This window comes from Pyrgilauda ruficollis, unplaced genomic scaffold, assembly GCF_017590135.1.
Source record: "Pyrgilauda ruficollis isolate IOZ18807 unplaced genomic scaffold, ASM1759013v1 scaffold35, whole genome shotgun sequence".
In the NCBI taxonomy this organism is placed as follows: Eukaryota; Metazoa; Chordata; class Aves; order Passeriformes; family Passeridae; genus Pyrgilauda; species Pyrgilauda ruficollis.
The window spans coordinates 6,464,739-6,477,294 of NW_024524934.1; the positions used below are offsets into that span (position 1 = coordinate 6,464,739).

The following is a 12,556-nucleotide window of genomic DNA, read 5'->3' on the forward strand; positions in this document are numbered from 1 at the left end:
ACTAACTCCATCTTTCCTATGCACTTCTTCCTCTTGTATTACAGTACCAGCTGAGTCTCTTCCCACCCAATTTCTGGTAGGCCTTAAGAGCACCAAAACCCTCCTTAAAAACCAGACATCCCCTCTTATTTCCAAACCTCTAACGCAGAGTGCCTTCATTTAATCCAACATTCTTTACTTCAGTTTCCTAAATGAGTTTCACTGACTTTGCCCAGTGCCTTATTTGAAGCTATGGAGTTATCCCTTTGCCACTCCAAACACACACTCTTCCACCACAACTCTAAATCTTCTTCTTATCCTTACCTTAAAATTTCAAGAGCTCTTAAGAGTGCTTTTTAAAACAAGCAACCTTGTTCCAAATATGGTCTAGTTTAAACCTGACTGTCCCCTTACACAGGTGTTTATATAAACTCTTTTATTCCAACAATTTTTCCAGAGTGCTTGTAAGACTGAAATCAATGCAATTTCAGATGCAGAATTTCATTTTTTCATGTATTAAAAGAGATTGAGCAGTCATTCAATACAGAAATGAAACAACAGCATTTTAGTAATATAAAGAGAGTCACTATAAAAAAAATCAGGTCACAGTATCACAGGATGAAAACAAAGTTAATTTATCAAATGCTAAAAATTGTCAGTATTGCTGTGGAGAACAAACAGATAGAAGATACAGTTGTTTATCAGAGAGCTCATTTAACAGTCCAAAAGGGGAATCTCACCCATTACACACAACATCTCACACCTCAGGAAAGCACAACCTTGGCCAGCATTGTGGCAAAGATGGCAAAGGGCCTTGTCAAAGTGGAGGAACCAAAGAATAATTTCCAAAATCAAAGGGAATTAAGAAGATAAGACAGTTTGAGGACAGAAAGGGAAGGGAAAAAAAAGAGAAATAAAAGAACAACGCAATAGATGTTTCGAAAGTTATTTAGATATAAACATGTTATCTGTGGTTCTCGTAAAGTTTGTGAGAGCTGTGACTTCAATTTCCAAGGTAGGTCATCATAGACTGTGATCTGCGGGATTTTCAGCCATCTTATATTTACCCAGTGCAAAGCTCTTAAAAATTAATCAAAAGAAACTGTTCTTCAAAATTTGAGGCACCAAGAGCTGTTTAATTGCTGCATAGTGATTTCTGTCTCTTACAGGAGTAGCATTTTCACGATATCAAACAAGTGTTCAATAGAGAGATAAATACAGCACATGGAGTTAATATAATCATGTACGTTCAGACAGGAAAGGTTAGCTCAGGATTCTTATGCCTTACTTATAGATATACACAATTCCCACCTTCCCCCAAAATAAATATATAATAAAATAACCTTTTATTTCAAACTAAGTTAATATACAGTTAGTATAACCAGGCTGGAAGATTTCCATTTACCCTAAAGAAGCAATTCCTAACTGTGGACATATTACAGTTAATTACTTAGTAACTTGGTCTGAAGCTGTAAAGGATAATTTACTAGTGGCTTAGCTATAAAACACTACCAAAATAGTATCTGTAACCCAGAGTGTATTTCAGAAGGTTGGGAACACAGTTAGTGACGTATATGCTTTGTCCAAGAACACAGAAATGTAGCCAGAATCATGATGACTGGACCAATCACCTGTTTCTGCAGGCAACCTGCCTCGGCCAGTTATGTGAGAAGGGACTGGGAAGGTTATTTATTTACATCTAGTATTGGATGGGCTGGTCAGTGAACCTAAGGATTTTCAAGTCGATTAAAATTGAAATTGCCCTGATCAACAGCTTTTCCTGAACGAAGGGGCAGAGAAAAACAAGCAATACAGCTGTGAGTATTAACTGACTCTGCCTACCGTAGGAGCTAGCAAGCACAGTTATTCAGATATTTGCACCTGAGATTCTAATGGCTCTAGAAAACATCACTTAGAAAAAAAACTAGTAAGCATAATACAATGTATAATCATTAGCTCTGAAGGGATTTTTGAAAAGCTTCCTTGCAAACTGGTCTGCAGGCACAACAATCTTCTGAATTTTTTTATATATACACAAGTCTTTAACTGTCAGTTAACAACTCAGTCACTTTTCTGACAACACTGGATCGTCTTATGCCTTGCAGAACTTTTTCCTTTTTTTTTGTTTATTTAGTAGTCCAGAAAAACAGACGTAGTAGCACTACTCTCATAATGCTACCAATCCTGGAATGTCTGCTGTCCTTTTAGATGGCAGGGCCGTGAATCCATTTTAACTCCTTTTCTCAACTTACCTTGGCTGTTTTAAAGCCCATACTTGTCCACTGGGTGGTAGCAAAGTGCACCGATTCGGAAACACTATAGCCACAACATACTTTGGACACAAAGGATCCAGGAAAACAGACAACAAACTGCCCGCTCTGCTGTACAGTACGGTGCACCCTGATCCCCTCCTTGCACAAGACCTCTGGGGAGATCTGGAATGACAGGGGGGGGAAAAAAAAGAGAGAAAAGCCATCAATGGGAACTTTCTTCCTGGCTGTGTACTGCCACACTACTGCTCATGGAGCAAAGCTGTGCTCTGTGAACAGCTCCGCTCCAGTCACATTCCCTCTCCCATTCCGGCCTGCCGAACCTCAGTGTCTGGAGTGACAATTGCAGAAATGCCTCTCCTCAAACCAAGAGTTTAAACTCCCACTTGCCCAAGGACAGAACACTGTCTGCTCTTACAGAAAGCAATGCAGATTGTTCAGCTTTCCATCTGATCTTTTCCGACTTGGCATTACATCCATTGTGCTTCTGCATTTCTGTGAGATGTTAACGTGGGTAGCCAAGGGAGAGTTTTTTATTATGGCCTCCCCAATTTGTGCTTAAATGCACTAAAAATAAATTGCTATCCAAAAGATAAACAAAGGAGGCAAAAATACTTAAGTATTAGATTTCTCCTATCCATCATAAAATGTCAGTCATGGCAGATGAATTGATTAAACCACACTCCCTTTGTGAGGCTAAATACATTATAGACAGTATTAAAAATGGACATTTATTGCGCTTACACATTTTTTTTTTAATATTTATACATAATAACAGCCTCGTTAGAAAAATACCATGTGGGTAAACACTGCAAACAGAAAGTAGCCTCCTCTGCATTGCTGCAGTGTAAGACAAAACCAAAATACATCCCCAACCAACCAGCCTCCTGATTAGCCTGGGGTTCTCAAATGGGAACACCTCTCCCAGTGTTTACCTACCATTACATTACTTTCAAGCATTTCCAGCCCTGGAGTGCCATTGGCTTGCAGCAGGGTATGTACCACATCATCAAGTTTGTTCTCCTCCGCAGCAGGAATGCAATACCTGTTGTTTTGTCAGAGGAAAAGAGAAAGATTTACTGTGGAGTAAATAACAGTCCACAGCTACACAGCAACAGACAATTCAGACCAGCACATTGATTAGAAGAAAGAAATTCAACATGGAGTTTCACACACAGTTCTTTTGGTAAAACACTGAGGATTGAAGGGAAGTTGTTTATTCAGACAGTCTGATTGTATTCAGCAAGTATCCAAAGACACAAAATCCCCAAAACAGAAATGTGAAAACTCAGTCCTCTGCAGAGTCAGAGAAAAGAAACCAGCAAGAGATTGATGGTCAGTTTAATGGCACCAAAACAGCTCATTATGGGCAGAAGTTTGCATCTTGTGAGCACCAATATATGTTGTTGTCTTTGCCACAAAAGACTGTATTTATTATCTGTGCATCAACAAAAGGATCTTCACATTCAGTAACATTTGCTGTTTGTAACAGTAAAGAAATCACAAATCCCCTCTACTGTTAGTGCATGAAGTTCCTAAGACCTTCTTGCCTTGCTTACTGAACAAATCCCACATCCCTCCTCTCCCTTCCAACAAAAGACCTGACTAAGAGCATCCAAAGTGGCAGGAGAGGTTTCAAACTGCTGGGCATCTGCCAAGTTGCACATCCTCCTCTCCTTAGAAGCCAAGAAAGCAGCTGTCCTCTTGTGCTCTCTGCCAGCACTGCTCCCTCAGCAGAATGACAAGAAGTAACACAGGAGTCTCGAGTCTCAGAGCCATGCATGCAGAGAACTGCTGTTTGTCTGGATGCACGGAGGCGATATGGTGACAACTGGTTACTGCTCTTGCCTGCAGCCTATCCGAGGGCTGATGCTCAGGCAAGTCAAAAGCATCTCCAGCTTTACCATGACTTACCCTTTCTCTTTAGGCAATGAGACCTCAGCCTGGAGTCCATTTGCCCCCACACCAGAAACACACACACACAGAGTCATTTTCCCAAACTTGGAACAAGAGAATCAAGCTGGAAAGATTTTTGGGGAACCAGTACAGTCTTCCTGCCATTCATCTGATCTCCAGCAACTTCATGAAGTGTTCTGCTGGCCTTACATACCTTGCTTTTAATGTGCACTAACTCCATGTGTGTCACACAGGGTTATCCTGACTGAAGAGTCGGTAGAAGGCTGCACTTCCTATGATCTGAACACCTCCTCACTGTTCACTCTACTGATGATGACTTTGATTTGTGTTTGTTGATCTTCAAGCCAAGAGGCAGAAGACATGACTTTATCTGTTGTGGCTAACTGCAGCCACAGTAAGAGTTTTATTGAGCTGGTTGCCCGGCTGTACGAAGACCAACTCCCTACATATATATTGACAAAGGTCAGGACCTTGCTAAGAACTCCCAGGGTTATAGGGAGGTGAAGTAGAAGAACTTAATCTTGGATCAAGTAAGGATCAAGTCCAAACAGCAATTTTAAATGTATGCCATGTCTCAAATACTTTGTTGCTAACAGTGACAGCTTCACTACAGTTCCCCAAGTCTGATGTATCACTCTAGTTATAGGGATGAAAATATTTTAAATTTGAACCCAGATCATGGCAGAACCCACTCTTCTCTTTTAGGGTCAGAAAATATGGCTGGAACAGACAGAAGATTCAAGCACACAGTCCCTCACAAGACAGGCACAGGAAAATGCTTGGGAAGGTTGTGTGAAGAGGAAGGGCACCACAGAAGTGCATGGAACTGAGTACTGGGGCATTAGAGGGGAATTAGATCCTTTGCAACTGGTGTATGCTGCAATTGCACTCATCTGCAATTCCTGATGTACCTATAAAAGTGGGAAGTGAGCAGCCAGTATAGACTTCTGAGTATCTTGGCAGAACAAGATTTTCTTCCCTCTTTTAATGGGCTCTGAGGATCCCTCCAGAATAAAAAGGTTAGGTCACTGACCTATGCCCTGCATGCAAATTGAGTTCTCTCCTGTTTAATCTCCAAGAGGTAAAACCTGAGAGATTAGAGAGTGAGCTGAACAATCTCCAGGTAAGTGAAGTGGTTTGAGTGGCACAGGGATCTGTCCTTGGAGAAAAAGATTTCTGGGTGGTGGAGGGACTTGGCAAGACAGAGGAGATGTTTGGAGCCCAGTGGCCACTTTGTTGTCCCCGAAGCAGTGACTGAAGGCAATGCTGTCAGGGCTACTCCGCACCAGACCTGCAGATATTAAATTCATCTTCTCCTAACACAGCTGGGTGCTTTATTGCATTATTAAAAGTTGTAATGAGCTAATGAATACTAGCCTGACACTTCAGGCTGGCAGCCTTGCTGAAGGATAGCTTCAACAGACAAAGGAGTTTCACTTCTTTCTTATGAGTTATTCCTGCCTACTATGCCTGTTTCATCAAGGCTATCATCACAAAGATGCCTTAAGCTCTGTACTCATCTGTATAAGTCCATCAAGATAAAGCAAATGGCTTCTTTACTTTTATTCTTCTTGGATTTGAAAAACAGGAACAGTAGTCCTTCTGAAAATTTGAGCTGTCTGCATGCAAGCCTGTTCTATCCCAAGAGTCACATGTTTTGACAGACAGCATGAAGAGTGGCCTCAGAACTTAATTAGGGGATCCTTGAATACCTTCTGTTTGGAATTTACTGTCATTTAAGACTAGATAAATGTTTTAGAGAGAAACAGACTCACCTAAGATTGAGGACAACGTAGTTTTCTCAGTGATCTGACAGTATAGTGTTATAAAAGATTACAGATTCCTGATTCACAGAACAGGGAGAGGAGTCATGAAATGCCCATGACAGAAACTGACAAACTCGCAGGTCTGCAGCATAATCCAGCAGTTACACCTTTACCCCTTGAAAGGATCACATACAGAACATCTCTTCAATGTAACACATTTAGAGACAGAGGAGATCCTGCTTTCATGGTTTTCTCCAGATTTCAAATCCTTTTTGTTGGGCCATGTGCTTTCCCAGTGACAGCTAGATCAGTCCTGACATCAGCAGCATCTGAGAAATGTGTGAGAACACACTTTGCATAAAGATCAGTCCATGATGCTACTGCCACCATGGGGACATCAAGACACCAGAACAGACCACAGAAAACCAAGTGAAACTTTTCTTCCAGGAAAGAGGTTTTCATCTCCTAAGTTTGTACCACATTTTCGCATTAAAACTGGAAACCCCCTCAACATGCACACACACTGGACCCTCTAGGTGAGATTCCCTTGTGCAAAAGTACAAACAAGTTGCTACTAATACCAGCCTACAGGCAGCCACTGCAGGGAACTGGAGCCACAGAAATACCTACCAAATGCAATCAGCACCAGTGTGTAAGTAGTCAATGTATGGAAGGTGATTTTGGTCTCGAGACCAGCATGAGGTAGAAAAGACCATGCCAATATTTAGCCAAGGAATTGTCACTCCTAAAACAAAGAGATTGAAAAATGAGTTTTGAGTAACTTCAGTTTGTTCACTAAAAGACAGTCTGAGAGGGCATTTAAATCAAAAATCTTATTCTCCCTGTTAGCTGACCCTTGAAGTCTTCCTATCAGAGTGAAAAATTCACAGGCAGTAATTTAACAAATTCAGCATTTTCCACTAAGAAAATAGCTACCAGCCAACTGCAGTGCCCTGCAGACATGTTTGTCTTCTAATAGCTGTGTAAAACTTTTATGCTTAGGAGAATTTACAAATACCCATAATTAAAGCTCACTGCCATTGATCAGAGGAGGTCGCTTCATGTTGTGAAGAAGACATGTAACTTTTCAACAGGTATCCTCTGTTTCCCAGCTGGTTTGTTCAGGCCCAACACCTGATCTCAACAAGAGATTCCACTGTGCTTCCAATGTTTCTTACCACTAAACTGCAGTGGTGTACAGGCAGCTGGCGAATTTGTGCCAATTCATTTAGAAAATGTGTGTGCTCCTTTTCCCAGCGCTACAGACTACATTTTGGAAGTGTGGGAGTAGCACAGCTCTGTCCTGACACACAAGAACACTGACAGCCTGGCAAGAACAGCAAGGAACACTGAAGGTACACCTGGTTCCTGCCAGGAATAGGATCTCAACTGTTCATAAATCCTTTATCTGCATGGCTGTCTTCACCCCTTTAAATAGCACCTGCTACACACACCTGCATGTCTGCTCGGTCAGCTGGGGAACAGGGGGGCCAGGAAGAGGGAGAAGCATTTGGTGCCCACAGCACCGCATCCAGAGGACACTGACACCAGGAGAGAAGGGACTTGCTTACCAGGCACAGCACCAAGATGTCGCAGGATGGATCCTGTATTATTAGGAAGGACTGTGAGGTTCCACCCATGCCTGTTTGAGCGGTGACACAGAGGGAGACAGTCAGTGCACATTCCCAATGCCAACTCTCCCAGCGCCAAGCTGCCCTGCTGGGCTCTGCTCAGGAGTGAGGCAACATTTTAAGAGGATGGATTTGGGGATCCTACCTTGAAAATGGTTCAGATTTTCCCACAGGAAAACCACTCCCGTGGGTGTTGGTATCTACTTTTCCACAATGCACTGCTACATGGCAATCTTTTTGTTCCACTATCCGCCAGTATTCTTGCTGTGGTAAGAGAAAGCAGTAATGCATTTTAAATTCACTGAACAAGGTATCTCTTATTAAAATATAAACCCCAGAAATTACAAGGCCTTCAAGACCTCAGTGTAATTCAACATAAACTATTGCTTAAAAATAAGGATATAAATAATTGAAAGTCACAATAAGGCAGGCAAAATTTAGATCCTCTTGGGTTTTGTGTTTCAGTACATGTCAGATTAAGAATTCTTTCTCTTCCTCAGTTCATCAATACCTTTATTAAAAATGTTCAAAAGAATTTTAAAAAGGAAGAATCAGCACCATGTCTATTTAACCCATTTTTTAAAAAATTCTAACCTAGACAGCCTTAAACTGGTTAGAGAAACCCTTGAAAATCAACTGTACTGAATCCCCATCCTCAGTGCCCTGAAACAAAAATCTTTACCACCTCTTGTGCTGGCCTCACCTCTACTTCAGCTACTGTAGGCTCCTTTGTGAAGCACATGTTCATGATGTTTCTTGCTGTTCGGTAGAAGGTTGTTAAAGAAACAGACCTACCCTGTGGAAAAATAAAACAAAATTAAAAATGACAATGAAAAAAACATGCCTACTTTCCCCCATGTCCTCACTCTTTTCCTTACTGGCTCGATCCCAGATGACAACAGAGGGAAAGAGAATGAAGTCTCCAGAAGAGGTATGGGTCTAAAGCTCCTTTTGTTGCTGAGAGAAAATACCTCAGAAGATACAGAAATTCAATCACATGAACTTCCCAAAGCCACCATGTAAAAAGGCCAATGAATGTTCCCAGAAGGAACACTGCTTTGTCCAGCACAACACTCAGTGCTTGACAAATACAGAGGATGGACATGGCCCAGCTTCCTCTGACAGGTTGCAATGAAGCAGCCAGTCAAAATTACTTTATCCAGTAATGTACAGTAATTTACATTATCCAGGGACCATGTGGCCATACTCTTTATGTACAAGGAGCAGGTGAAAAAAAACTTAAAAAATTCACAGAAATGCTCAGCATCAAATGTTGTATGTGGTGGAAGAGCATCACAAAAAGCAGAGTTTGCCAGGATTACTGTAATCAAACAGTAGTTTTCACTTTCAAAAACTAGTTATGCTCAATTCAATAAAAGCAGTTCAAACGCCAAGGAACCAAGACCTGTTATTACTAAGTTAGGAAAAGGAAAACGCAGTAAAATTGCTGAATTGCTTTCACTCTTGGCAGTGCTGCAGGAGCTGTACAAGAAGAGGCTCTGACTTGGTTTTCTGCTTGAGCTACCCCAAAGTTTCCAGGCACCTGCTTTCCTGCACACCTACACCACCAGAAGCTCCGGGAAGCATCGTCCGATGGCTGTGGAGGCAAGAGCATGAGAAGCCACTTGCTCCTCTCAGCCCAGACACTGTGGTGTGCAAAGACAGGAACACCTCTGTTGCCTCCTCGGCTCCAGGGCGGAAGGAGGACGCTGGGAAGCCGCATGCCACGAGAGCTGGCAGGCACCACACGAGGGCTGAGGGCACTGCTGCAGGCAGAGACCGGCAGCACTCTGCTAGCAGGGAGTACAAAATGTCTTTGCCCCCTCACCAGATCCACTGCTCCTTCCCACTGTGCTCCCTGACTGCTCATCTGAGCAACCACAGGCTTAAAAACTCTGCATAAATGAGTTTTATTATTTGAGTTTTTCAATTATGAGACAGATCTGCCAGACGACTTCAGCCTTTTCTTGTGTTTAATTTATTTAATAACTATGTCCAAGAGTAAACTAGAAAGAACTATAAAAGCAGCTTTCCCCCACAGGCCAAGTCTATCACTCTGCTCATATGGTAGTAACGTTGTCACTTTTTAAATTGAATGCTGCATAATTAGCTTTAGCAAAAAAAAGTTTGTGAAATGCCCAGGGCCTGGGGCACTCTGATTCCCATAAACTTCAGAGCTGGATTCTCTGTGATCCAATAAGCAATTTCCTTCATCTTTTAATGCCCTTGTGAATGGTTTATTGTGGCAGCCTTTTACAACAAAACCTCTCGTAAAGCGCAGGGCCCGCACCAAGGCACCGCCGCCACCGGGGGCAAACCAGCACTGCAGCAGCTGCCTCCTCTCAGTCACCTGCCTCTTCCTCTCATCTTATGCAGAAAAACAAAATTAAGGCCTCATCTTCCAAGATTAGCCATGTCTTTCCATTTCTCAGATAGACAAGAAAGAAAACAGAAGTACATAGCAAGCAAGAAAAAAGAAAGTGGAAAAGTGGAACACTTTAACCCTTGAAAATTGCATATACCCATTTCTTCCTCTGCCAAGAATTCAGTATCTTTTTAGTCTCCTAAAAACTGTAAAACAAATTAAACGGCTGAGGGTCGTCTGTTTGTGCTGTTTGGTTGTTTTCTTTAATCTGAGGAATCTTGTAACATTTTCTGATGACAACACAGAAAAACATTTAAAATGCTTTAATGGAGCATTCTAACCAGAACACAAAATGAATCACAAGGAAGCAAAATACCCTTTCCAACACCCTGAAAAGTATCTCAGCAGTTCAACAACTGTCTTAGGAGCTTCAAGCTACAAAACAGAGTGTGTGTGACAAGAAGATAGGAAGGTTTAAAAAAAGGTTTAAAAAAATGAAATTCCTATTTCCTCCCCTGATTCTTCTCAGGTCTGATGCAGGGGCCATGACAGACAACCCACGGGGAACATCACCACCACCACCAAGCCTGGAGGGAAGGCAGAGAGAAGGACACTGCAAAGCTATGAATGGTAAAGACATTAAAGCAAACACAAATATGAACTGAAACCAGAGATTTCACAACATCCACAGGTGGAAAGGAAGGGCTCCTATTAAGTGGAGTATGAAAATGCCAAGTCTCTGGGTGAAGAGAGCTCAGCATAGGATTCCCATGACTGTTTATGGGAGGGCTGGCAAAACCTGCATCGTGATTTCTTCTGTGTGTCCCTCTAGTGAGTCTGCTAATATGCCTTCAGTTTGTTCTGTATGGAAACAAATCCTGCTTTCAGTCAGCACCAGTAAAGATTTTTAAAATATTGTTAGAGCTAAAACTGGGGAAAGAAGTGTGAAAATCTCGCATCAGATTTGCTTTGATGTCAGCAGTTTACTTCACACACTTAGAAATGACAACTTTTTAATCGTCAGGTAGAAAAAACACTTATTTAGGAGTAAAGCAAGCAAGCACAGCAGCCTGCACATACACTTAAAAGCACAGCAGGCCTCACAGCCTGGGAAAGAGAGACACTGAAAATAATTTGGGAGTCCTGGCAGAAAGTCAGCTTAACACAAAGGAGATTTACTCTAACCTTGACATGTGATATGGTGGTAACTGCTCCTGGAAGACTGGATATCTCTTGCTAAAAACAGTTCAAGCATGTGCTGACTGCAGAAATTACTGTGAGAAATCCTAAATGTATGGCCTCTTCACAGTCTGAAGAACAGACTTTATGGCCTAAACTGGACTACAGCCATATGATTATGATGTGCTCCCTCCAGCCCTCAAGATACTGACCTGGGCATTTTTCACAGACATGGGTTTGTTGGTTTTTTTTTTTTAATTTGTTTTTAGTTTTTAATTAAAATTAGCAATGTGCTTTAAAAAGGCACCATTACAATCCCATCATATGTGGAAACTGTAACATGAGGGCAGGCTCTGTCAATGAAATTCAAATTTTCTCAGGAAGATGTTATTAGGTAAAGAACACTCCCCCATCCACACACACAGGATTAAAAGGCTTGTGCCATTAAATGTCACAAAGCACCCTCTGCTTACAGCTGATGCCAACACCACATTCCCTCAGTCTTTTAAAGCCTAGTGATGAACTACAGCAATTTTACATCTTGTGGGCTACCCTGGTGCATCAAGCTTGATGCATAATTTCTGTGTCTTGAGGCTTGCTCTAAGTGACATAATCAGTATTAATGTACCAGTTCTCCTTACAGGGCTTTACCCTGAGTGCTGTAAAAATGAAGCTTCACCCCTCTGTCTGCACTCAGGCTGACTAGGTGTCCCACAGGGTGCTCCACAGCAGGGATCTCTTCAGAAATCCACCAGAGATTTGCTTCCCCCTGCCTTCCCCTCAGTCCATCGCCAGTGACAGCAGCTCCCAGTCTCTGCACTAGAGAGAACTTGGGATGGGATCAATAAAAACACTTGCCAGTGTCTGGGAAGCTGCTGGTACCACAGTGGCCAACCCAGGGCATTCTCTGAGTGGCTCCGTGTGCTGCAGCTGCTTTGGTGGGTGGGGAGAGCCCCCACCCACAGGCTCAGTGATGCTCCTCTCTAACAGCCTCCATGCTCAGGACAGAAGTATTTCTACCTGGAATTGTCAGACTCAGACAGGGTCTGATGCTGCCAGTACTGCCAGTGCTTTTTTTGGTGACCAAGCAGAAATTCCGGGAGCTCTCTGTCTTTTGGGGTGAGGGCCTGGTACTCAGCAGACTCAGACTGGCTACAGCTACAGACTGTAGCTACCAGCTACACTCTGCTTGCTTGCTTTTTTATTACTTCCTAAATCCAATTGGGATACTTCTCACAAATCCCAATTTTGCTTTTTGAGTGACTTTGTATCTACTGAACTTTGAAGTGGGACTTGCAGTGGAAAAGAAGAAAAAGGCATTCCCCCACTAAGTTTGAGGTTGTTCATGCAGGGTAAGGTTGATCAAGTTTTTCATTTAACCATCATTAAGCACAGGACATTAAGCACAGAAATGCCACTTCACTATTCACAAAAGCTGCTGTCATTAGA

General features: G+C 42.3%; 1 protein-coding gene across 3 annotated transcripts in view; it reads right to left on the minus strand.

The window, feature by feature from the left end:
• JARID2 (jumonji and AT-rich interaction domain containing 2) overlaps positions 1-12,556 on the minus strand; it is a 213,842-nt gene that overhangs the window by 9,302 nt on the left and 191,984 nt on the right. For all 3 annotated transcript variants that reach the window (XM_041475330.1, XM_041475331.1, XM_041475332.1), the window contains exons 9-14: positions 8,267-8,359; positions 7,709-7,827; positions 7,504-7,574; positions 6,563-6,677; positions 3,189-3,294; positions 2,232-2,414 (exon numbers count right to left, since the gene is read on the minus strand). In XM_041475330.1, the coding sequence (XP_041331264.1) occupies positions 2,232-2,414; positions 3,189-3,294; positions 6,563-6,677; positions 7,504-7,574; positions 7,709-7,827; positions 8,267-8,359 (687 nt within the window). The remainder of the gene's footprint in view (positions 1-2,231; positions 2,415-3,188; positions 3,295-6,562; positions 6,678-7,503; positions 7,575-7,708; positions 7,828-8,266; positions 8,360-12,556) is intronic.